The 26032-nt window shown below is 41.6% G+C and overlaps 1 protein-coding gene across 1 annotated transcript in view; it reads right to left on the bottom strand.

Moving 5' to 3' along the window:
* Positions 1-26032, bottom strand: part of unc79 (unc-79 homolog, NALCN channel complex subunit) — a 152604-nt gene that overhangs the window by 70643 nt on the left and 55929 nt on the right. The window contains exons 18-25 of the mRNA XM_078233206.1: positions 25840-25848; positions 23561-23640; positions 23326-23474; positions 12100-12257; positions 8509-8690; positions 5440-5641; positions 3579-3758; positions 2384-2452 (exon numbers count right to left, since the gene is read on the bottom strand). Coding sequence (XP_078089332.1) covers positions 2384-2452; positions 3579-3758; positions 5440-5641; positions 8509-8690; positions 12100-12257; positions 23326-23474; positions 23561-23640; positions 25840-25848 — 1029 coding nt within the window. The remainder of the gene's footprint in view (positions 1-2383; positions 2453-3578; positions 3759-5439; positions 5642-8508; positions 8691-12099; positions 12258-23325; positions 23475-23560; positions 23641-25839; positions 25849-26032) is intronic.

The following is a 26032-nucleotide window of genomic DNA, read 5'->3' as shown; positions in this document are numbered from 1 at the left end:
GAGATGCAGCCCCCCTCCGCCGCCCTGCTGCCCAGACCGATTGCCAGCAATCCCCCAGCAATCGCAGCCCCGCTGCCCTCCCCCCCACTGATTGCTGCAGAGTGGCAGCAGGCCCCCCCTCCCTCCCTTCCCCACCAACTGTGCAGAGTGGCAGCGGGCCCCCTCCCCCCACCCCTCTAATATCCCCGCCCCCTGGCACTGGCCGCATGCCCTGGCACTGGACCCATCCCCTGCCACTGCCCCATGGCAGTGCCAAGATGCCAGGGTGGCAGTGTCCAAGGGGCACCCCCGTCTTGCCCTCGGCCTCCCTGGGGCCTTAATGGACTCCGGGGTTCTACCGGTAAGGCCAACACCACTGCTCTCCATTCATGGGGAGCATGTCTACTCCTCGCCGCAGAGAACCTCTCCCGGCAAGGCCATAAAGGCAGACGAGCCCGGACGATTGAGCGCCGGGCTCACTAATCAGATGTAAAACATCCGATTAGCATTTCCATAATTTTACATAAATTATTCAGCCTCTCGCCCATTTCCAGCGAGTGGCTGAGCGCACCTGAAATCCTGAAGTCGTAAAATGGCGCCGGTCACGAAAGCCAGCGCCAATTGTGCTGCTCACTTTACGCCCCACTTTACGACCGCATCGTGGCGAGAACAGGCGCAATGCAGTTGTAAAATACCGCCCCATAACTCTCTCCCAAAAAGGCTTAACCAGCAGTTGGGCATGGGACACTGGGAGACACAGATTTAATTTGTCGATAGGTAGACAGCAATACTATAAGCTTCTTAAGGCCATCATGTTGACCAATACAATATGACTGCAGTTCCACCATTCTCTGACCAAAGCATGACCACACGTCATACCCTATCTCAAACAGTGGTTCAACCATTTGGAGATATAGGGTTTGTTCAGCTGGTGCATTTGCCAGCAGCCTTCCAGCAGCTATCATCCAAGTCTCAAGAGTTTCCACATGAGCTGTGTGCCAGACAATTGTGATCAGTGTAAAGAAAGAATAACTTACGATGTAGCAGCCACTTCTATGGTCTAGTAATTTAAAACCGATTCCCCATTACTCATCACCAAATGCTCAATCATGCACTGGCAAACAGATAGCCTCACTTTAAGGCTGACTCTCCCTCCAAAAACGGCCATAATCTCAGGATTGTCGCTAGAAAGAATTTGACAGAATAGCTTTTCATGTCTTTTCGCTAAGAACAAGTGTCAGATCAAGCCCAAGATGGGCTGCAATGCCTTATCTGATTAGCTTGGATCTTGTTTGTCTCTCTTGTGGGGACCATAAATTGGATTCAACCAAAATCTGAATTTGGTTTTTGGAGTAAGCAAGGAATGCATTTGGGTTTGCTCAGTCCACTTTGAGAACCGGCTTTGTAACTTTAAGTAAATGTAATTTTTAATCTTTCATATGGAATGCCTTTTCATAAGCCTGAAGCAGGACAAGAATATTATTTAAAAGGAAATTAAAGAGGTAAGAGCATAAACAATATGGACAAATTGCCTCCCTGTGTAAATTTAAAAGAAAAAAGTCAATGATTTCAAATCAAATATGAGCAAATGTTTTATCATTAGAATCACTGGGAAGGTCAGAATCTGAGACCCACAACCCTGTTGCCTAAAAGCAGCATTTGAATTAATCATAGAATATCATTGAATCCCTACAGTACAGAAAGAAACCATTTGGCCCATCGAGTCTGCACCGACCACAATCCCACCCAGGCCCTATTCCTGTAACCACACACATTTACCCTGACATTAGGGTCAATTTAGCATGGCCAATCAACCTAACTTGCACATCTTTGGACTGTGGGAGGAAACCGGAGCACCCAGAGGAAACTCACGCAGACACGGGGAGAACGTGCAAACTCCACACAGACAGTGACCTGAGGCCGGAATTGAACTTATGTCCATGGCCCTGTGAGGCAGCAGTGCTAACCACTATGCTTCTCGGCCTTCTGGTTAAGATCAAGTATAGTATCAACATGCTGTGCTTGGTTGAAGTCATTAGGTTACATTTAAGCTTAATTTGAAGCAATTTTTAAAAGCGGCACCTCGGCCTTTTGGCTAAGATGCAAATGAGATCAAGCCTTGGAGGAGGAGCTATGCCTACTCCAATCAGCTTGGATCATGTAGATCAAGCCCAAAACAGGAGGTAAGAGCCCTGTCTTGTCAGCTTGGATCGGGAATGTCTCGACTTGTTGAGACTCTGAATTGGACTTGATTTGATTGAATTGGAATTTTAAAAAAACTGTGCCACCGCCCTTAATATTTGATGATACATTTGGAAAAGTGTGTTACTGAAACAACAGCTGTGGCTACCTAGAAATTGGATTCTAAGCAACAATAAATACAAAAAAAATTTATCATATTTACCATGCATAGCTTGCTCCATCATTGCACCAAGAGTTGGAGCTGACTGTTCATGCCTAGTGAGTCGCAAAGCTACAAAAATTGAAAACAAAGTAAGAATACATTATATGATCCTGTAATTTTCAGAACACAGAGTTCTCTCAACAGGTTGTTGCCATTTGCCTGTCTCAGTTAGATTCTTGAAAGGATAATTAGGTTTAATATTAGGTCTATATTTGTAATTATAATTATTGGTCATTGGCACTCAGCAATGGTGGGAATTTGGGTGGTTATTTTTGTATTTGTTCATCAACTGAGAAACTGGATACAAATTATTCTTATTGTCATACACTGTCAGGGAACATCCCATGGGTGGGATGCAGATTGATTCCATGCCGGCCTCCTGCAGGATTCCTGATTCGCATGCCAGACACCAGTGGAAGACCCCGTTGGAAATTCATGCCAGCGCAAAACTGATTTTTGGATTCCCACTGCAGTCACCCCTTCCCACCCACTATTGAATCCGCTGGCCAGGCATGGAAAAATACCACCCACAACCCCGTCCACCCTGGAAGCGGAGCGGGCGAGGAACGGAACATGGAAAGGTTCACTGATCTCAGGCGGGATTTTACGGGTTCGGGACGAGCGAAGACGTAAAATCCCACCCAGTACCATAGCTCAGAAAGAACCAGCAAAAAATGAATGAGCAACTAATCTGCAAGTTGGATGATGATGCCTTTGAATAGCACTGGTGGCTGGAGGTGCAGGGGGAGATTCCTCATGACCACTCTTCAGCTGTACTTGCTAAAAAGAGGGTGTTAGCTGGAGCTTCAGGGTGGAAAATGGCAGGTTTGGTGTGAAATGAGCATTATATGCTGAGTGACTCATGGTCTGACTACTCTGTAAACTTCCATCGCACACACACACACATAACACCCGTGCTAGTAACCTCAAAAACATTACGTGATGCATGGGCTACCCCAAAAGTGTTTGTGTGCAGCATGGGCAATATCTTTCCCCTAAACTGGCATCAATAGCACTCAGACCTCCAGAAATACAAAGCTGAATTTTCCAGCCCCATTTTTATATCTCTACATGAAATAATTAGTGTTGTGATCATACTGAACAGAACACAGCTGCTCTGAAATAACAGTTCTTATTGTTTCTAGCCAACAAAATTCACCAACAGAAGTGAAATTGGTAAACCAAAGGCACTTACGCAGTTTGGTGCTTAGAGTCTCTGGAAGCGAAAGTGTCCTCTTTGACTCTCCCGGGCCTTTCACGCTGTCCCTAAGGGAACGCACACTCCTCTGTCGGTTTCGTGCAAAGCGAGCTCGCTTGATTTTCCACATGGCAGCATCACTTAGGTTAGCAACATTTGTCCTTACAGCAGTTATAGCTGAAAAAAAAAAGCAGACTCTAACATGAAAGATAGCTGGTCAAGAGAAAATATTTGAAACAAAATTGTTTTCCTAAGTCGGAAAGCAATGGTGTGCATTTTATGTCTCAAAAAGGGCAAACAAAGAAAATCAGTTCATTTCTAGCGCGATAGAGTTGAAAAGTTATGTTAAACTTGGTTAATGGAATCTTAGTTAGACATCTCTTCAAAGTAGCATGCACAGTTCTCATCTCTATATCCTAAAAAGGTATCTAGAGGCACTGGAGATGGGGCAAAAAAACACATACAAATGTGATACCAGAAATGAGAGGCTCTACTGGTCAGGCAAGATTGAACATGGTGAAGTGCTTTTCTATGGAAAAAAGGAGGATGAATTGTTGCATGTTAGAGCGCTTTAGGGGAACACTAAATATAAGGCAGTCATTAATATATTCAATAGGGAATTCAGGAGATACTTTGTTATCTGAAGAGTGGTTAGAAAGTGGAATTCACCACCATGAGGAGTAGTTGAAGTAAATAGTCATGGATGGATTTAAGGAGGAGTGAGACAAACACGTGAGGGCGAAAGGAATAGATGGCTAAGCTGCTAGAATTAGATAAAGAAGGATGGGAAGAGCTACAAATGGAGCATAAACACTGACACAAATCAGCTGGGATTGAATGACTTGTTTGTGTGCTGTACATTCTATACAAGACTACATAATATCCTTAATATGTTTTCTTCTGGTTTATCACACAGCATGAGTCACACAGGCAGCGGTGCTAGCTTTCTGATTTAGGACCATTCTTTTGTCTAGGCTTACCCAGAAACTTCTAAAATATACACCAGACATTTAAAAACTTTTTTAAAAGACAGGACTTGCATTTACAAAGCACCTCACATGACCTGAGGTCATCCCAAAACACTTTACAGCCAATGAAATACTTTTTAAAGTGTAGTTACTGTTGCAATATAGGAAACACAGCAGGAAATTTTCACTCAGCAAGGTCCCAAAAGCAGCAATGTGATATTGACCAAAACATGCTTTTGGTAAAACAGCTGCTCACTTTCTGCTTTCTTCTTCTGTAATGTGGAGGTATTTTATTACTAAAAATTTCAATGATTTTTTTTTGCACAGGCAGCAGGAAAAACAAATCCCATCAGAACCAAGACCGCAATAAACTACAAAGGGTTGTGAACGTAGCCCAGTCCATCGTGCAAACCAGCCTCCCATCCACAGACTCCGTCTACACTTTCCACTGCCTCAGAAAAGTAGACAGCATAATCAAGGATCCCACACATCCCGGACATACTCTCTTCCACCTTCTTCCATCAGGTAAAAGATACAAAAGTCTGAAATCGCGTACTAAAGAACAGCTTCTTCCCTGCTGTCATCAGACTTTTGAATGGACCCACCTTACATTAAGCTGATCTTTCTCTACACGCCAGCTATGACTGTAACACTACATTCCTCTCCTTTCCTTCTCCCCTATGAACTCTATGAATGGTATGCTTTATCTGTATAGCGTGCAAAAAAAATACTTTTCATTGTATTCCAATACATATGGTAATAATGAATCAAATCAGAACCATGCCCTTCAAAACAACACAAGCCGGGGAGTTGGCAAAAGGTGGCAACCCTATACTGCTGCAAGAGACCACATGGGTTGGAAAATCTGTGGAGAAAATGACTAAACTTACTTGTAGGAAATGGAAACTCCTTATTGCAATCCAAATGAAGTTGAGCCTCCAGAGACAGGGTATCAAACCTATTGACGAAAAACTCCCAGCTTAAAGCTGGAATGTCTTGTTTTAAGAAATGAAGCAGAAATAATTTGCTGAGGATTGTTGGTCTATCCTTCACCACTGTGTCAAACTGAAAATCGAGGCAAAGACAGAGGCCCTACATGAAAGTAAATAAAAACTAAAAGTTAATCACTCAGGTTGCATGCTTAATCAGATTTTCAAAGCTTCTTACTTTTCCGTGGTGTTATTTCACTGTTATTTATTATTTTACATGTATCTTTGCAAACGCAAACTGCTGTTTTTGTCTTTTCCACCAGAAACAATGCCATGTAAAAAGTTTCCCCTTCAGTTTTTATTCTTTTCATGCAAAAGTAAAGTAATTCAAACTATATTATCAAATAATTGTCAGACTCTTGGCAACATTATATTTGTAGTCACTGTACATTTATTATAAAAATCAAATTGTACCCCTTTTCTTCTTTGGTTAAAGGGTAGTTTTGCAATCTTTTAAAGTCTTTTTTTTAATTAATTGATGGGATGTAGGTGTTAATGGTAAAGTTAGCATTTATTGTCCTCCTGCCAAGCTACCTTCTTGAACACAACTTGCTAGACCATTTTCAGAGGGCATTTATGAGTCAACCACATTGCCGTGGGTCTGGATTGCAAATAAACTCCACAAAATAAGGACAGCGGATTTCCTTTCCAAAATAAACCTGCTAGGTTTTTAATAACAATCCAGTATTTTATTGTCAACGTTACCATAGCAAGCTCTTCGTTCCAGTTTTATTTGATAAGTTCTCCAGTTGCTGTGATGGGGTTTGAACTTCCATCACTGGATAATTAGCCTAGCTTTCTGGATTGTTCATCCAGTAGCATAATTGCTGTGCGCCGGACATGGGTGATGTTGGTAAGGTGTACACCTATTGCACATTTCTAGCTGCCCTGAGGAGGTGGCCGTATATTCTCCTATTTACACCACTGAAGCCCTTGTTGTAAGTGTTCCCACAACGGTGTTATGTATGGAATTCCAGGGTATTTACTAAACATCTATGAACAAACTGTATTATATCTTCAAGTCAGGATGTATGTGTCTTTAAACAAGAACCTGGAGATGACAGAACTGCCAGAAAATCATTGTTCTTGGCCTTCTTGATGCTAGAGGACAATGGGCTAGGAGATACCACTGAAGTGGCTTTGGTGAGTTGCTGCATTGCATTCTGTACCTGGTGCACAGTCTGTTGGAGATGGGAGTGGTGGGGGGTGGGGATAGATATTGAGTTCAGTGCCAGTGACCCTGATCAACAAAACTGTTTTTTTCCTGGATGGTGTTGAGCTTTTTGGATGATGTTGTTGCTGTACCCAACCAGCCAAGTGATGAATTTTTCATGATACTCCACGGCCAGAAAATCCCGCCCTTTGTCTTTGTAATAATTTTTAAACAGCAGATCCAGTTCAGTTTCTGTTGAATGGTGATCACTCAACATGTTAATGGTGGATGACTCGGTGAGGGTGATGCACTTCAGGTCAAGTATAGATGACTGGATTCCCTTTTGTCTGAGATTGTCACCACTTGAAACTTGAGTGACGCAAACGTTGTCTGCTACAGGTCAGTCCAAGCATGGATATTGTAGGCCAGCACATCATTGGAGAAGTTTTCAAAGGAGCTGAAAAGTGTGGAATCATTAGTGAACTGTCCCATTTCTGATCTCATGATGGAGGAAATATAATTGATGAAGAGGTTGAAGATGACTGGGCTGAGGATGTTTGCTGAGACACTTTTGTAACGAGGTTCTTGCGCTGTGCTGACTAGCCTCAGAAAACCACAACCATTTTCTTCTGCGTCAGATATGACTCCAGCCAATGAACCTTTTTCCTTTTGACAAACACGAACCAGCCATAAACTTTTACTACCATCCATTGATTGTAGTACTGCTTAACTCAGCTCTTCTTTATTGTTTAGTTGCAGATAATTCCGTGTGATAGATTCTTTATGCCCATATCTCATTCTAAGGAATGCCTGATGCTGCTCCTGAATGCCCAGTGTGAGTTGTTAGGTCTCTTCTTACCCTGTCCCAATTAATGCAATAACAACTTATATCCATATAATGCCTTTAATGTAATTATACATCCGAAGTGCTTCACAGGAGCATTATAAAACAAATTATGACACCAAGCCACATAAGGAGATAGCCAGTCAGCTGACTAAAAACTAGAAGACAGCACAGTGACTGTGTAACTGGCGTCACAATTTAAATCCCACCACAGCAGCTAGAGAATTTTAATCTGTTAATAAATAAACTTGGCATATCGACAATGGTAAGCAGGTGACGACTGGACGCTCAAAAAACAATACATCTGGTTCAATAATGTCCTTTAGGGAAGGAAATGTGCCATTTTTGTCTGGCCAGGCCTAAATGTGATTCCAGACCCATGGCAATGGTGTTGACTCTTAACCTGTCTCCTGAAATGCTCAACTGTGCAAACCAGTGATAGACAATAAATGTTGGCTTACAGGCGACACCCACATCTGTAAATGAAGAATTTTTTTAAAAGCCAAAAGCTTTCTCTGAAGGACATCAGTGAGCCAGTTGAGTTTGTGAGACAATCCAAAAGATTCCAATGTTATTTTGCTTTGGTGTTGGCCCACAAATTTCCAGGTTCATTTTTGACAGAATTTGCCATGGTTTGGTCTTTAACTCACCCCTCCAGGTTATTAGTCCAGTATCATACACACAAATCTGTCCTAACCTATACTGTCTAATGCATACGATCTTTTAGAGGGTAGGGAAGATGGATAGGTTGCCCCTTTTTTAATTAACTGTTAAATGCTGCCTCTAAAATTGTTTATTTTGAGATTTACTTTCGAAACAAAAAAAAGCTTATCTTAGTGGAACCAGAATGCAGTATCTTACTTCCAAATTATTCTCTTTGACCAATGTATTGAATAGAAATGGAAGAATACAAATGCCCTACTGGCTTTTAATAAGATACTAACGACATCAAGTGCCTGTGCTCATAACTTACTTGTAAAGCAGGTCTTTTGATGGAATCGAGCAGAAGTCTGGCTCTTGTGGCCACTGCTGGATTAACATCTTCGACTGCAGCCAGGAAACAGCAGAAGGCATGGGCTAGAGAGTACTTCAGCACGTGATTCTTTGTCACAGATTGGATGTCCAAAAATCTGCACAGAACCACCACTTTCTCTACTGCATAACAAATAAAACACAAAACTGACTTGGTACCAAAAGCAAAGGTTTGCATGTCATGACCTGGATTACTGAATACAAAAAAAATGTTACAACATGCTTCTAACCGTCTGGATTTAACTTTCCACATTGCATAATTTAGGGAAAGTTTCTATCTATTTGAATCAAAATCACTCCTAATCCTCTGAATGATAAATTCTTCCCGTTTCTTTACCAATAAATTACATTTCTTCTTTACCAATTCTACTAAGAACAACATAGTTAAGGACATTAGTTACTCTCAGAGTCAGACAATGTGATTTAAAGGTCAGATGACAACATCATTCAGAGGGCATTAAGATAAATTAAGGTCCACCTGACTGCACCGACAACAATTCCACCCAGGCCCTATCCCCGTAACCCTATGTATTTACCCTACTAATCCCCCTGACACTAAGGGGCAATTTATCATGGCCAATCAACCTAACTCGCACATCTTTGGCATGTGGGAGGACACCGGAGCACCCAGAGGAAACCCACGCAGACATGGGGAGAATGTGCAAGCTCCACACAGACAATGACCTGAGGACAGAATTGAACCCGAGTCCCTATCGCTGTGAGACAGCAGTACTAACTACTGTGCCACCATGCCACCCACTGGCACTGGATTTCTGCTGAGTGCACCCTTTAGAGTGCATGAGATAGTGCCACCTGCATTCCTGCACAAGCATTGTATACGCTGCTGGTGGGACCTCCTCAGAATAGAAAAAGAGGAGCCGAAGGGAGACGAGGTCAGGTATCCGCAGGCAGCATCCCAGGGAATGAGCTGTGGGTGGAGAGGTACAAGAGTTGCAGGGCCAGCAGGGAGTGCAAAGGCAGAAGGGCCCACAAAAGATGGTTCTACCCCACAGTCAGAATATACAGACAGAGCTCCAGTTACCTCAGCATGTCTGCGGTCCGGTGCCGAAGAAGGGTCAGCCTCCATTTGCCAGATGACTGGGCCAGCGATTGCCTCAGTAATTTTTTTAGTAATAACTAAAGTTGTCAGACATCTTTAAAATTATTATAGAATATTACTAGGATTAAACTGATGTGGAGATGCCGGCGTTGGACTGGGGTGGACACAGTAAGAAGTCTCACAACACCAGGTTAAAGCCCAACAGGTTTATTTGGTAGTACCCTTTGCACCCTTACATATACAAATTGCACCCTTAAATATAATGCAATTCAAGTCCCACTCCAGGGCCGGAATGTTCCAGCCGTTCATGCCAGCAGGATCTTCCAATCTCATCTCCAGTGCCGCAGCTTGCACGGTGGCAATGGGCGGTGCTTTCAATGGGAAACTCCATTGACAACAGCAGGAATAGAAGATCCCGCCGCTAGCCTCAAAACACGCTGTGGGTTGGGGGGTAAATCCCGAGGACTTGAGGACCAAGGGAGGTGTAGGACGCAACATGATCGACTTGTAAATCCTTCCAACATTTGCCAATGGCAGGTATTAAGAGTGGGAGACACTCCTGGTCAGCCATGCGATGGAAAAATATTGGAGGCACCATCATCACTATCGATAGCTCTAGACTATAACATGCATACCACAGCAACATTACTTCTTGGGATGCCGTTTGGCTGGATGGCCAGTATGGATGAGCTTGGTGCCAACAACACAGAATCCAATCCCCATTTCAGCTGGGGCAGATTCAAGACTTGCGTCCTTGCCTTACCTGTGGAGGAGAGTGCAGTGCTGAGGGTCAGGCCTGCCTTTGAGTAGAGTACTCAAGAAGAAAAAGAGACATAATGCATTGCTGAAAAGAGATGCATGCTGTTGAAGCTTTATCAGGACGATTTACAAGAATGGCAATAATAAAGGAAACAACAATTGAAACTGCATGAGAAGGGAGTGTTGATTGGTCGGCAAGTCTGATTGGTAGAGGCATTGCCATAGAAACTGCACCAGGGAACAGTTAACTGCCAAGCTTTCATTCAAGTTCAAACCAGGCAGGTCGACTGATTGGTCAAGCCATTGCCTTGGGGAATGAACCAAGGTATGGCTGTCTCCCAAGCTTCAAGTGAAAAAGATGGAATGCACAAAACACTAAGCAACAGGTTAAACTAGTCGGTTAAAGTTGTTAATATGCAACAGCAACACTAGTAGTATTCTCCACTAACAGGATCCTGCCATCAAGATGTCCTGCCTATCATACAAATGAGTAATATGGTACATGAATTTTCAGTGCTGGTGTCATGCCAGATAAAGACTGTACATGCACGTGTTGCTCAAACCTTTGAGACATCTTACCCTTCAGCGTAATCTGAGGTAGACTGGTCACATTTCTGGACCGAAAGTCACATACATTCACACATAGGAGCTTCTCTTTTGCAGACAGAAAGAGCATGTCTACACATTGCATCTTTTTCAACGAAACAAAAGCTTGGGGGATAGCCATTCCCTGGTTCATTCCCCATGGCAACGCCTTGATCAATCAGAATTCACCTGTCCGATTTGAATTTGAACAAAAGCTTGGCAGTTTACTGTTCCTGGTGCCTTCTACATGGCAACGCCTCTACCAATCAGAGTCCATTTTGCCAACCAATTAGCACTCTCTTCTCATGCAGGATAAAGTGTTGTTCCCTTTAGTACTAGTATTCTTGCAAACTGTCCTGATGACTGCAAGATGAAAAGTTTCGACAGCATGTCCATGTTTTCAGCAATACTCAAATGTTGTACTCTCAAACGACTAGATATAATTCAGGCAATCCAGTATATCACTTCAGGCTGCACACACATTTCTGCCTACATTGCATTTCTAAATTTTTGTTTGTATTTGTAAACAAAGTGAATCTTATCGGAGAAGTAGACTCTGCGCAGCACATTATGATTTAGAAAATGACATTCTGGCAATGCAGACAAGAGTGTAAAGCAAAACGGGAGTTATGAAATTGATTGCACTGTTAAGTAAAAATCTCAGTGGTGTCAATCCCAAATTAACTTAGAGGTAAGTCTGAGTTCTTCCTATTAGCAGCAGTTGCACTAGATCATGTTGAAGCTGTGGAGATTGTACAATGACTTATGTTGGCGCCAGCAGCCTTCATATCAGTCAATTCATTGCACGGTTAATGTGTCTCTCCTGGCTGTCCTTTGATTGATTTCAGGATAATGTACAGGAAAGTAAAATACATTTTCTTGTTGCAGTTGCCCCAACACACCACAACATCAGGTTTAAAAGATCTCTGAGATTTCCAACTCCCGTAACAGCATTAATTTTAATTGCGACATCTTGTTTCCTTAATACGATTTTAAAATAGAAATATACTTCATCGTAACATTGTTCTTTTTTTTCCCCATGCTATTAAGTTTTAAAAGTTTACACTCTCTCCAAGAATTTTGATACGTTTTCATTCTTTCCATTGTGCATTTTGTTTTCCATCTTACCAGCTTCAAACCGCATCTTCCAGTCTTTGCTGTTAAAGTTGCTGTCAATAATGTTCCAGAATATATCAGCGCCATGTGAAAGAGAAAGAGCGTGGAGAAACAGTGGTATTGCCACAGAGGCAAGCTGTGAGAATTCAGACTTTAGCACTTTCCACAGGCTGCAACAAACACAAGAAGTGCAAATTGGAGACTACATTCAATTTTGATAATCTACCCAAATGAGATATATTTGCATATATTTTTCCCTTCACATCACAGGTAATTTACTCATTTGGTTACTTTGGAACCTTTCCCCAAAAATGCAATGGTCCATTTTCACATGGGCGCAAGTGGGTTTGGGCCTGGATTCGCACATGTGTGATTCACTGAAGCAGCTGACCATTTAAATTGCCAACTGATTCCCACAAAGTGGCATTTTAGTAGATCATGTGTGTGAAATCCTGAGTTTGCACATCGGACCAGGTAAGAGGAGTTCTGATCTTGGTGATTTTGATTAGATAGCTAGGTTACTCCTTTCAGCAGGTAAGGTACCCCTTGAGATCTGGTCCTGGGACAACTTTGTGGGAGGCAAAGAACCAGTTAGATTTATTAAAAGTAAACATGATTGTACATAAATGCACGAATGCATTAAAGTTCAATGTCAAAGCACTGTCAAGCTGTTAAAGAACTGTATATGATAACATCCAAGAAGAATAGGAAGCTAGGTAAAGGTGGAGAAGTAACACTGTTAATCAAGAACAGCATTTGTGCAATAGTTAGAAATGACCTTGGTTCTGAAGGTCAGGATGTAGAATCAGTTTGGGTAGAGATGAGGAATAGTAGGGAAAGAAGTCACCCATGGGAGTGTTCTATTGGCGCCCGAAGAATAACCACAATTGTATGACAAAGTCTACAAGAAGAAATATTCGGTGTTTGTGAAAAATGGATGGCAATAATTTGGGTGACTTTAATCAGATTCTCAATAGTAAACAAGAAGTTCACAGAATGGTTTTAAGATAGTATCTTGAAGTAGCACATTTTCGAATCCAGCAGAGAGCATGACTTGATAATGAGTAATGTGACAGGATTAATTAATGACCTCAGAGTAAAGGCACCCTTACGTAGTAGTTACTATGATATGATTGAATTCTACATCCAGTTTGAAAGGGAGAAGAGTGGGTCTAACACTGGTCTTTTAAACTTTACTATGGGCAACTTTGTGGACATGATGATGTCAAATAACCAACAACGGCGGTACAGTGGCACAGTGGGTAGCACTGCTCCCTCACAGTGCCAGGGACTGGGGTTTGATTCCTGGCTTGGGTCACTGTCTGTGTGAAGTCTACACATTCTCCCTGTGTCTGCATGGGTTTCCTCCAGGTGCTCCAGTTTCCTCCCACAGTCCAAAGATGTGCACATTAGGTGGATTCATAATGCTAAATTCTCCCTCAGTGTACCCGAACAGGTGCCAGAATGTGGCGACTAGAGAATTTTCACAGTAACTTCATTGCAGTGTCAATGTAAGCCTAATAGTGAGTAATAAATAAATAAACTTTAAGCTGTCAAAGAAATAGCGAGCTGTTAAAGAACCGTCACACTGTCAAAGAGCTGTCAAGGAACCATCAAGCTATTAGGGTATTGTCGAGCTGTCAGGAAACTATCATACTGTCAGGGAACTGTTAAAAGCATTCAAGGAACTGTCATGCTGTCAAGGAACAGTCTTGTAATCAAGGAACTGTCAAGTAGATAAGGAACTGTCAAGTAGATAAGGAACTGTCAAGTAGATAAGGAACTGTCAAGCAGTCAAATCATGGACATGCTGTCAAGGAAATATCAGTCTGTCATGGAAATCCAAAGCTGTCAAAAAGATATCAAGCTGTTAAATAACTGTCAAGTTGTCAAACTGCTGTCAAAAGCATTGAAGAAATCACTGAGCTGTTTGGAACCATCGTGCTGTCACGGAACTGTTGAAAGCATTCAAGGAACTGTCACACTATTAAAGCCTGTCAAAGAACTGTAAAAGAAATATCAAGCTGTGAAATCATTGTCAAGGAACTGTGAAGCTGTCAAATAACTGCCAAAAAACTGTGAAGATTAAATTGTCACACTGTCAAGAAAATATTAAGCTGTCAAACAGCTGACAAATTGTCAAAGAATTGTCAAGGAACTCTGACGCTTTCAAGGAACTCTCACACTGTTAAAACTGTTAAGCAACTGACAAAGAACAGTCAAAATCTCAAAGAATTCTCATACTGTCATGAAAATATTAAGCTGTCGAAGAGCTGTAAAAATGTGTAAGAACTGTCAAATAACTAAAGCTTTCAAGGAACTTTCACACTGTTAAAACTGTCAAACTGTCAAAGAACTATCAAATTGTCAAAGTACTGTCTGATTGCCAAGGGAATATGAAGCTGTCAAAGAAGTAACAAAATGTCAGAGAACTGCCAAGCTATCAGAAAAATTATAAAGCTGCCAAAGAGCTGTCATTATAGAATCATAGAAACCCTACAGTGCAGAAAGAGGCCATTTGGCCCATCGAGTCTGCACCGATCACAATCCCACCCAGGCCTTACCCCCTTATCCCGACATATTCACCCGCTAATCCCTCTAACCTACGCATCTCAGGATACTAAGGGGCAATTTTAGCATGGCCAATCAACCTAACCCACACATCTTTGGACTGTGGGAGGAAACCGGAGCACCCGGAGGAAACCCACGCAGGCACGGGGAGAATGTGCAAACTCCACACAAACAGTGACCCAAGTCAGGAATCGAACCTAGGTCCCTGGAGCTGTGAAGCAGCAGTGCTAACCACTATGCTACCGTGCCACCATCTCCTGTTGTCAAAGAACTGTCAAGGAACTGTCAAGCTTGCCATTCACACTATTAAAACCGTCAAACTGTTAATATGTCAAAAAACTATCAAGCTGTCAAAGAACTGTCAAGCCATCAAAGAAATATCTAGCTGACAAGGAACCATCAAGCTGTCAAAGAACTGTCAAGCTGTCAAGAAGACATGAGGCTGTCAAAGAGCTGCCAAGTTATCAAAGAACTGTCAAGATGTCAACGCACCTGTCAAGCTGTCAAGAAAATATGAAGTTATCATGAAACTGTCAAGAAGTCAAAGAGCTCTCATACCAACAAGGAAATATGAAAATGTCGAAGTGTTGCCAAGCTGACAAAGAACTGTCATGGAACTGTCAACCTATAAGGAACTTTCACACTGTTCAAATTGTCAACCTTTTGAAGAACTACCAAGTTGTCAAGGAACTGTCAAGGAGTAAAATCACGAGCAGGCAGTCAAGGAAATGTCAATCTGTCATGGAGATCTGAAGCTGTCAAAGAATTGTCATGCTGGCAAGGAACTGCAAAGTTGGCAAAGGATTGTCACACTGTTAAAAACTATCAAACTGTCAAAGCACTGTCAAGTTGTCAAGGAGCTGTCAAAAGCAATAAAGGAATAATCGAGCTGTCAAGGAACCAATGCACGGTCAATTAGCTGTTAAAAGTGTTCAAGGAATTGTCATGCCGCCAAAGAACTGTCAAGCTGAAAAAGAAATATCAAGCTGACAAGGAACTGTCAACCTGTCAAGGCAATATGAAACTGCCAAAGAACTGTCAAGCTGTTAAAGATCCATCAAGCTGCCAGGTAACTGTCGAGCTGCCAGGAAACTGTTGAGCTGTCAAGGCACTGTCATGTCAGGGAACTGTTACGCTATCAGAGAACTGTGTTGCTGTCAGGGAACTGTCATGCTGTCAGGGAACGATCAAGCTGTCAGAGAATGTTCAAGCTGTAAAAGAACTGTCAGTCAAATAACTGCCAAGTAGTCAAAGAACTGTCAAGGAACTGTCAAATAGTCAAAGAACTATTAGGCAGGAAAATAATGGGAATGCTGTCAAGAAACCGTCATGTTGTCATGGAAATAAGAACTTGTGTTCCTTGTCAACCTGGCAAGGAACCATCAGACAGTCATTGAAATATGTAGCTGTCAAACAATGGTCAAGCTGGCAAGCAACTGTCAAGCTTTCAAAGAAGTGTCAAGCTGTTGAAAACTGTCAAACTGTTGAAGAACTGTAAAGGATATATCAAGTTGTCAAATCACTGTCATGCTGTCAAAGAACAACTATGCCACCAAGGAACTTGAAGCTGTCAAAGAGCTATCAAGCTATCAAAAAATCAAAGAAAGTGATCTCAAAGGAGTGATCTCAACTGTCAAGAAAATATTAAACTGTCACGAGCTGTCAAACTGTCAAAAAGCTGTTGAGAACTGTCAAGCTTCCAAGGAGATTTCACAATGTTAAAACTGTCCAAGGAACTGTCAATCTGTCAAAGGAAAATCATGCTATCAATGAAATATCTAGCTGACGAGAAACTGTCAAGCTGTCAAAGAACTGTCAGACTGCCAAGGAAATATGAAGTAGTCAAAAAACTGTTAAGCTGTCTAAGAACTGTCAAACTGTCACGGGACTGTCAAATTCTCAAAACACTGTCAAGCTTTCAAGGAACTTTTACTCTGTTAAAACTATCAAGCTGTCAAAGAACTGTCAGACTGCCAAGGAAATATGAAGCTCTCAATGAACTGTCAAGTTGCCTAAGAAATGTCAAGCAACAAAGAACTGTCATGCTATCAGGAATTGTCAAGCTACTAGGAAACTACCAGGGAACAGTCGAGCTGTCAAGGAGCTGTGAAGGTGTCAAGCAAATGTTAAAACCGTTCAAGGAACTGTCATGTTCTCAGGAAACTGTCAAGCAGTCTAATCACATGCAAATAGTAAAAACAATCGAGCTGTCAAAAAAATATGAAGATGTCAAAGAGTTGTCAAGTTGTCAAAGAGCTGTCAAGGAACTGTTAAGCTGTCAAAGAACTGTCATACTGTCAAGGAAATATGAAGTTGTCAAAGAGCTGTCAAAGAACTCTGAAGCTTTCAATTAACTTCCACACTGCTAAAACAGTCAAATTGCCAAGGAACTGTCAAGCTATCAAAGAACTGTCAAGTAACTGTCAGGATCTCAAAGAACTGTCAAAGAAATATGAAGCTATCAAAGAGCTGTCAATCTGTCAAGAAACTGAGAAACTTTCAAGAAACAAACTTCCACAGTCAAAACTGTCAAACTGCCAAGGAGTGCCAAATAGTCAAAGCACTTGTCAGATTGCTAAGGAAACATGAAGCTGTCACAGAACTATCAAGCTGTCAAAGAAATGTCAGACTGCCAAGAAAATATGAAGCTGTCGAAGAGCTGTCAAGCTGTCAAAGAATTGTGGTGCTGTCAGGGAAATATGAAGCCCTCAAAGAACTGTCAAGATCTTAAAGAACTATCATACAGTCAACAAAAATTAAGCTGTCAAAGAGTTATCAAGCTGTCAAAGAACTGCCAGTCTGCCAAGAAAATAGGAACCTCTCAAAGAGCTGTCATGTTGTCAAAGAACTGTCAAGCTGTCATGCAACCGCCATGGCATCAAAGAACTGTGAATCTGTAAAAGAACTGCCACAGAGCTTTCAAGATCTCAAAGAACTGTCATACTGTCAAGAAAACATGAAGCTGTCAAGCTGTCAAAGAACTGTAAAGATCTCAAAGAACTATCAGGAAAATATGAAGCTGTCAATCTGTCAAGAACTGACATGATTTCAAGAAACATGCTTTTCACATTAAAAGGAAAGCTCACAAGGAACTGTTAAGTGGTCAAAGCATTGTCAGACTGCCAAAGAAAAGTGAAACTGTCACAGAACTGTCAATCAATCAAAGCACTGTGATGCTGTCAAGAAGCTATAAAACTGTCAAAGAACTGTCAAGATCTCAAAGAACTGTGAAGCTGACAAGAAAATATGATGCCGTCAAAGACCTCTCAAGTTGTCGAAGAGTTGTCAAGGAACTGTCAAGTTGTCAAAGAACTGTCACACTGTCAAGGAAATATGAAGCTGTGAAAGTGCTGGCAAGCTGTCAAAGAACAGTCTAGTTTTCAATGAGCTTTTACACTGGTAAAACTGTCAAACTGTCAAAGCACTGACAGATTGCCAAGAAAAATGAAGCTGTCAAAGAGCTGTCAACCTTTAAGGAACCTTCGCATTGTAAAAATAGTCAAACTTTCAAAAACCTGACCAGGAAATATGAAGTTGGCACACGCCTGTAAGGCTGTCAAAGAACTGTCATACCGTCAAAGAAATCAAAACTGGCAAGAAACTGTCAAGCTGTCAAAGAACCATCAATCTGTCAAAAAACTGTCAGACCACCAAGGAAATATGAAGCGCTCAAACAACTGTCAGGCTGTCAAAGAGCTGACAATGTGTCAAAGAACTGTCAAGCTGTCAAGGAACAGCCATGCTGTCAAGGACGTGTGATGCTGTCAAAGAACTGACAAAGACCTTTCAAGATCTCAAATTCTCAATGTCAAACTGTCAAGAAAAAATTAAGCTGTCAAAGAACTGTCAAACTGTCAAAATACAGTCAGACTGCCAAGAAAGTTTTAAGCTGTCAAAGAGCTGTCAAGATGTCAAAGAACTGTCAAGCTTTCAATGAACTTTCAGACTGTTAAAACCGTCAATCTGTCAAGGAACTGTCAAGCTGTCAAAGAACTGTAAAGATCTCAAAGAACTATCAAGAAAATATGAAGCTGACAAGGAGCTGTCAATCTGTCAAGCAACTGACAAACTTTCAAGGAACAAACTTTCACATTTTTCACATCGAAACAGTCTAACTGCTAAGGAACTGTCAAGTAGTCAAAGCTCTTGTCAGACAGCCAAGGAAATATGAAGCTGTCACAGGACTGTCTAGCTGTCAAAGGGTCAAACTACTAAGGGAATATGAAGCTGCCAGGGAAATATGAAGCTGCCAGGGAAATATGAAACTGCAAGGGAAATACGAAGCTGTCAAAGAATTATCAAGCTGTCAGGAAAATATGAAGCTGCCAAACAGCTGTCAACTCTGTCAAAGAGCTCTGAAGCTCTCAAGGAACTGTCAAGGAACAGCCATACCTTCAAGGAACTCTGAAGCTGTCAAAGAACTTTTAAGGAACTGTCAAGCTGTCAAATAGCTGTGACACTGTCGAAGAAATGTCAAGGACCTGTCAGAATCTCAAAGAACAGTCAAGAAAATATGAAGATCTCAAAGGGCTGTCAAGGAACTGTCAAGTTTTCAAGAAACTTTCACACTGTTAAGAATGTCAACGAGCTACCAAGAAACTGTCAAGCCGTCAAAGCACTGTCAGACTGCCAAGGAAAAATGACGCTGTCACAGAACTGTTAAGCTGTCAAAGAAATATCAAGCTATCAAAGAAATATCTAGCTGCCAAGAAACTGTCAGACGGTAATAGAGATCAAAGCTGTCAAGGAACTGTCAAGTAACAGTCAAGATCTCAAATAACTGTCATACTGTCAATGAAATATGAAGTTGTCAAAGTAGTCAATCTGTCAAGGAACTATCAAATTTTAAGGGGCCTTCATATTGTTAAATTGTCAAATTGTCAAACATCTATCAAGCTGTCAAAGCACTGTCAGACAGCAAAGGAAATACAAATCTGTCAAAGAGCTATGAAGCTGTCAAAAACTGCGAAGCTGTCAAAGAACTGTCCAACCAAGAATGAACTATCATGCTATCAAGGAACTGTGAATGTCAAGGAACTATCTCTTGCCAGGGAACTGTCAAGCTATCAAGGAGCTGTCAAGCTGTCTTGCACTGTTAAAAGCATTCAAGAAACAGTCATTCTGTCAAGGAACTGTCAAGCAGTCAAATCACAGGCATGCTGTCAAGGAACTGTCAGACTGTCATCAAAATATAAAGCTGCCAAACAACTGTCAAGCTGTCAAGGAATTGTCAAAAGTGTTAAAGGGGTTGTTGTGTTGTCATGGAACTATCAAGCTGTCAAATCACTGTCATGTTGTCAAAGAACAGTTATGCTGTAAAAGAATTGTTAAGTTATTAGAGAACTGTCAAGGAAATGTCAAGATGTCAAAGACCGGTCAGACTGTCAAAAAAATATGGAGTTGTCAAAGAGCTGTCATGCTGTTGAAGAGCTTTCAAGGAACTTTCACGGTGTTAAAACTGCCAAGAAATATCAAGCTGTCAATGAGATATCAAGCTGACAAGGAACTGCCAAGCTGTCAAGTTATTGTCAAGCTGTAAATGTATTGTTAAGCTCAAAGTACTGTCAAGCTGTCAAGGAACTGTCAAAAGCTCTAAGAGAACAGTCATGTGATGGGATTTTCTAGCCTCACTCGCCCCAAAGCTGGAAAATCCTACCCAAGATCAACAAACTTTTCCATGATCCACCCCTCACCCACTCCGATTCCCATGGCAGGCAGGACGGTAAATTTCATCCCATGATGTCAAGGAACTGTCGGTCAGTCGAGTAAAAATAAAGGTGTCAAGGAACTATCAATCTATCAAGGAGCTTTCAAATGTTTAAGGCGCTGTCAGGCTTTCAAGGAACTGTCAAGCTGTCAAGGAACTGTCAAGCTTTCAAAGATGTATTAATCTATCAGAGAAATATCAAGCTGTCAAAGAACAATCAAGATGTCAAGAAGCTGTCAAAGATGTTGAAGGAACCATCATGATGTCAAGGAACAGTCAAACTGTCAAGGTTCCATCAGACATTCATGGAAATGTGATGCTGTCAATGAACTATCAAGCTTTCAAAGACTTATCAAGCTGTCAAAAATTGTCAAGCTATCAAGAAACTATCTAGAGCATTTTAGGAACTGTCATGCTGCTAAGGAAATGTAAAGCAGTCAAATCACTGTCATGCTGTCAGGGAACCATCATGCTGTGAAAGAACAATCATGCTGATATCAAACTATGACGATGTTAGGAAGTGTCAAACCATAATGGACCAGTCAGACAACTGTCAAGCTGTCAAATAACTGTCAAATGATACCAGGTGAGTTGACATGGAGAGGGAAGTGCAAAATGTGGTGGGTAGGGGTTATGGGTTGGAATAGGACAGCACTAAGTTGGCATAGTAGCTATAAAGGGCCATGGGGAGGTGGGGTGGGATGATAGTGTATGAGGGGTCGTAGGCGATGGGTAGAGGGGCACAGTTTTGGAAATATGAGGGACTGAGAGGTTGGGTTGTTGGAAGGAGCTGTCATAGGTTAACAAGGATGGGGCAAGGGGGACGTCTGAGGGTGAGAGCTGAGGGCTGAGGGGTTTTTTTGTTTTCTTTTCATGCAAATCAACACAGTGCCGAAGCACAAAAGTGGACCCTCTGCCCGGTCCACTTCCACACCCAGCAGCCTCTGCACTCATTCAAGGGGCTATGTTCCCCACTTCCGACTTCCAATAGGAAAGACATAATTGGGTTTTCAGTAGCAGATGAGAAGAGGTAAGGATAGAGTCAGGCAATTCTACCCAAGTGGAAATAGGTAGTTCTCGTGATGATACGTAGATATGGTCAGAAGCTCAGAAGCTGATCTTGGGTTCAAATATGGACCAAGGTTGTGAAGAGTTTGTTTCAGTCCCAAACAGTTTCCAAGGGAGTTGCCTGCTGGGGAACGGAGCTTGTAGAAGGGACCATATGGTTGTGAGGTAGAGCTGGGTGTCCTCAGCACTGAGGTGCAATCAGATACTGAGTTTCCAAATGGTGTCACCAATGGATAGCACATAGATGAGAAATAGGAGAGGGCTAGGTATATCGTTGGGGATACCAGAGGTAAATGCTGGAATAAGAAGAGAAGCCATTGCATCTCTGGCTATGATTAGACAAGTAAAAATGCAACCAGGTGATTGCAGTCCATCATGCTGGACAACAGTGAAGAAGCATTAGAGGAGGACGGTGTGGTCAACTGTGTCAAAGGTTGCAAACAGATAAAGAAATACAAGGAGGGATGCCAAAAGAGAAACTGCTGGAAAATCTCAGCAGGTCTGGCAACATCTGTAAGGAGAGAAAAAAGCTGACGTTTCGAGTCCAGGTAACCCTTTGTCAAAGCTCTTCGAGATCAGCTCTTTTCTCTCCTTACAGATGCTGTCAGACCTGCTAAGATTTTCCAGCATTTTCTCTTTTGGTTTCAGATTCCAGCATCCGCAGTAATTTGCTTTTGACAAGGAGGGATAATTTACCTTTGTCACAGTCACACAGGGTGCTATCTGTGTCTTTGATCGGAGCAATTCCAATATTCTGGCAGGGGCAGGCACCTATTTAGAGAGTCGAACATGAGATTGTGGGAAAGACGGGGACAGATTTATGATGCGACAACATGTTCAAGGACTTTGGAGGGAGAAGGGGAGTTTGAGGTGCAAGGACAGACAGGCCAGGTGTTGGCTTATTTTGTGGAGTGAGTGATGAAAGGAGAGGGACAGACAGTTTTTAAGGAGAGGACAATTATATCAGCTAACACTGGAGTGTAAAGAGAAAATTAGCTGGTCAGCTGTTTAGTGAAAACAAGGTCGAGAGAGCGGCGGGTGCATCTCATGAACGAGATGAGCTCAGAGGTGATGTGAAGGGAGATCAGAGAGAAATGCAAGTTCAAGGCTAGGGTGGGGACGGGTAACATTAGAGGAAGCTTTAGCAAGTAAGCCTGTAGAGTGTGGAAAAGCAGCAGAGATAGCTGATTGGGTTATTTCAATCTTAATGACAAAGAATTCCATGAGCACCTTGCACTGATCATGGGGTAATTATGCCCACTTCCAATGGTGATGCTGTAGCCCAAGATTTAGAGCTCCAGCTGCTCAATCAATTCTTCAGACACCTGTGCCTTAGGCAACTCCAACTCTCTGCTTTGAAAATTGCTTATAGTTTGCCGCTTAGTTATGAATAGCATCAAAGAATGGCACAAAAGTGAGGGCTGATTTTATGATTTGAAAATAGGGACTGAATTACTTCCGCACATTTTGGTCAAATTATACTCCTACAATTTAGCCCCGCTTCACATGAAGATACACAGGGTCTTGACTCTCTAGTTGCCATATCATTTTTTTTAGATGCACAATACAGTGCATGAGTCATATTGTTGAAGTTGTTTTATTCTGTACTGTGTTTGTCTTTTGCCTATTGTAGATAACACACTTGATGTTTATACCTAGGTCACGATGTGTTACTGACGCTTTGCAACATCCGTACCCAAAATAAATCATACAGCTTAAATGAATCAAAGTTAAAGCAATCAGAAAGTCTGTAAAGAAGTACTAAATACTGCAAAGAAAACTACAACCTTGTATTGGAAACCAAACAATTAATGGGGAAAAACACATTTACAAATTACACATTCTAACATTGAATGATAATTCATCAGTTTTTCATACTATGTTAACTTTACCTTGAAATCAACATTGTGTCTTGAATATAAGCAAGAAAGTTTGGATAATCTTTTCTTGCAAGGTATAAACACTCCCCGTGTAGACACAGTATTTTTAAACAATTGAGCATGTTGAAAAGAATGTCTGGTTCCTCACAATTTGGCATTTCCTGTTGATACGAACAAACGAAGCAAGGTCAAGAAATTAAAAGACTAAGCCGTTAAAATATAACTGAACAAGTCAAATAATGATTACCTGCAATATTGTATGTATTAGTTTCAATGTGGCAGGGAGTTGTTGGCAATTAAAATTTTGCTCTGCATTATTCTTCGTTTCTATTAAAATAAAAGTAGCAAATGTTAAAAATGTTAGCAACTGCATAAATCAAATCACTACATTTATTAAATGATAAGCTCTTTTGATATTGGTTTGAAATAATGTCTAACAATTAGTCTCTGAGTAATTGTTGCAAACAGCGAATTCACGGTACAGGTCAAAACTACTTTGTCTCCTTCTGGAATGCAAAGGAATACTCAACACATCGGAATGATTTTGGATATCACAACACTTAGGAAGCTCTATACCTCCAGGTCAAAGCAGTGCACTAGATTGGTGCCCTGACCACTGGGCTGTATCAATCTCCTCCTTGATCGATGCACTTCGACTACAATATGTATTAGCTATGGGATCATAGAATCCCTACAGTGCAGAAAAAGGTCATTCGGCCAATCAAATCTGCACCGACTGCCCGACAGAGAGATTCCAACCAGGCCCTTTCCTGTAACTCCACACATTTATCCCGCTAATCCCCTTAACCTACATAATTTGGAACACTAAGGAGCAATTTAGCATGACCAATCCACATAACCTGCACATCTTTGGGCTGTGGGAAGAAACCGGAGCACCCAGGAAGGGATTTGCTCAGTTATCCAGCCTGCTGACACATCCAGCCACGTAGACACGGAAAGAAGATGCAATCTCTACACAGAGAGTCACCAAGGCCAGAATTGAATCCGGGTCTTTGGCGCTGTGAGGCACTTTCAAAGGTCTATGTCACCACAGCAGCTTGGAGTCCATGAGTGATCTGTAACTATCTACCCTGTCTGTTCCCCTCATAAACTGTGGCAACATAACAAAGTGACTCAGCACCTCATACTCTGTGACCTGTACCACTAAAAAGGACAAGAGCATTACTGTTCTGAGAACACTATCATATGAATATACAAAATAAGAGAAGTAAAACATTTGAACCCTCAAGTTTGCTCTGCCATTCAATAAAATCATGGCTGATCTGTTTGTGTTTCAAGTTCTACATTCCCATCTAACCCAGATAACCTTTGATTTCCTTGCCAAACAAGAATCTATCTACCTCCGCCTTAAAAACATTCAATGGTCCCACCTCCACCGCCTTCTGAGGCAGAGTTCAAAAGTCGCACTGCCACTGTGTGAGAAATATTTTCCTCCTCATCTCTGCCCTACAAGGGCGACCCCTAATTTTAAAACAGTGCCCTCCAATTCTGGACATCTCTTCTGGACAACACCCTTTCCACATCAACCTTGCCAAAACCATTTAGAATTTTATATATTCCATATCAAGTCATCAGTCACTCATACAAACTCCAGTGGAAACAAACCCAGACTATCTCACCTTTTCTCATAAGGCAACCCGCTCAATCCAAGTATCAAACTAGTAAACCTCATCTGAACTACCTCCAATGCATTTACACTCTTCTTTAAATAAGGAGACCAAAATGGCACTCAACTTTTGAGGTGTGGCCTCACCCATGTCTTGCATAACTGAAACATAACATCCTTACATTTATATTCAATCCCTCTTGTAATAAAGGATAGCTCTCCATTAGCCTTCTATCACCTTCAAGTTGCTCATCAAGTCATAAATCATCCTCACCTAGTTATATACTACTGGGTCAATATTCTGGATTTTCCTAACTAATGCGATTGTGAGAGCTCTATCACATCAAGGACCAAAAGTTACCAAAGACATTGGAGGTAAACTGATGCTCCTAATCATCTTCTGTAACTTCAGCAGAAGAACCATGGAAATGTGAAATGACAGTATTAAAACTGTTTAAGAAATTTCTCCAGAATTGCTGTGACTCTGCTCCCATTGGACAATTGGGAGAATTTCACCCCTGTTGTCTTTACTTCCAAAATTCAAGAGTTACAGATCTTTTCAATGTCATGTCTATTATCTCAAAATATATCCACATTTTATCACAGAAGCTTGCTCGCTTTTCATTTGGTATACAATCAATATCCCTCAATGCATTACCATATAACAATAGTTTCTGTAATCATGACAAGTTTTAAAGTTTATTTATTCGTCACAAGTAGGCTTACATTAACATTGCAATGAAGTTACTGTGAAAACCCCATCGTCTCCACACTCCAGCACCTGTTCCGGTACACTCAGGGAGAATTTAGCATGGCCAATGCACCTAACCAGCATGACTTTCGGACTGTGGGAGGAAACCGGAGCACCCGCAGGAAATCCACGCAGACATGGGGAGAACGTGCAGACTCTGCACAGTCAGTGACCCAAGCCAGGAATCGAACCAGGCTTTCTGGTGCTGTGAGGCAGCAGTGCCACCATGATCAACGTTCGAAGTTATTAAACATTGGAGCACAGAGCTAGCAATTAATATGCATTTCAAAATATATAAGAACAAATTTGCAAGGTCATCACATTATTGGGTATCTCAAAGT

The sequence above is a fragment of the Mustelus asterias genome, chromosome 18, assembly GCF_964213995.1.
Source record: "Mustelus asterias chromosome 18, sMusAst1.hap1.1, whole genome shotgun sequence".
Lineage (NCBI taxonomy): Eukaryota > Metazoa > Chordata > Chondrichthyes > Carcharhiniformes > Triakidae > Mustelus > Mustelus asterias.
This window is presented reverse-complemented; position numbering and strand designations above follow the sequence as displayed.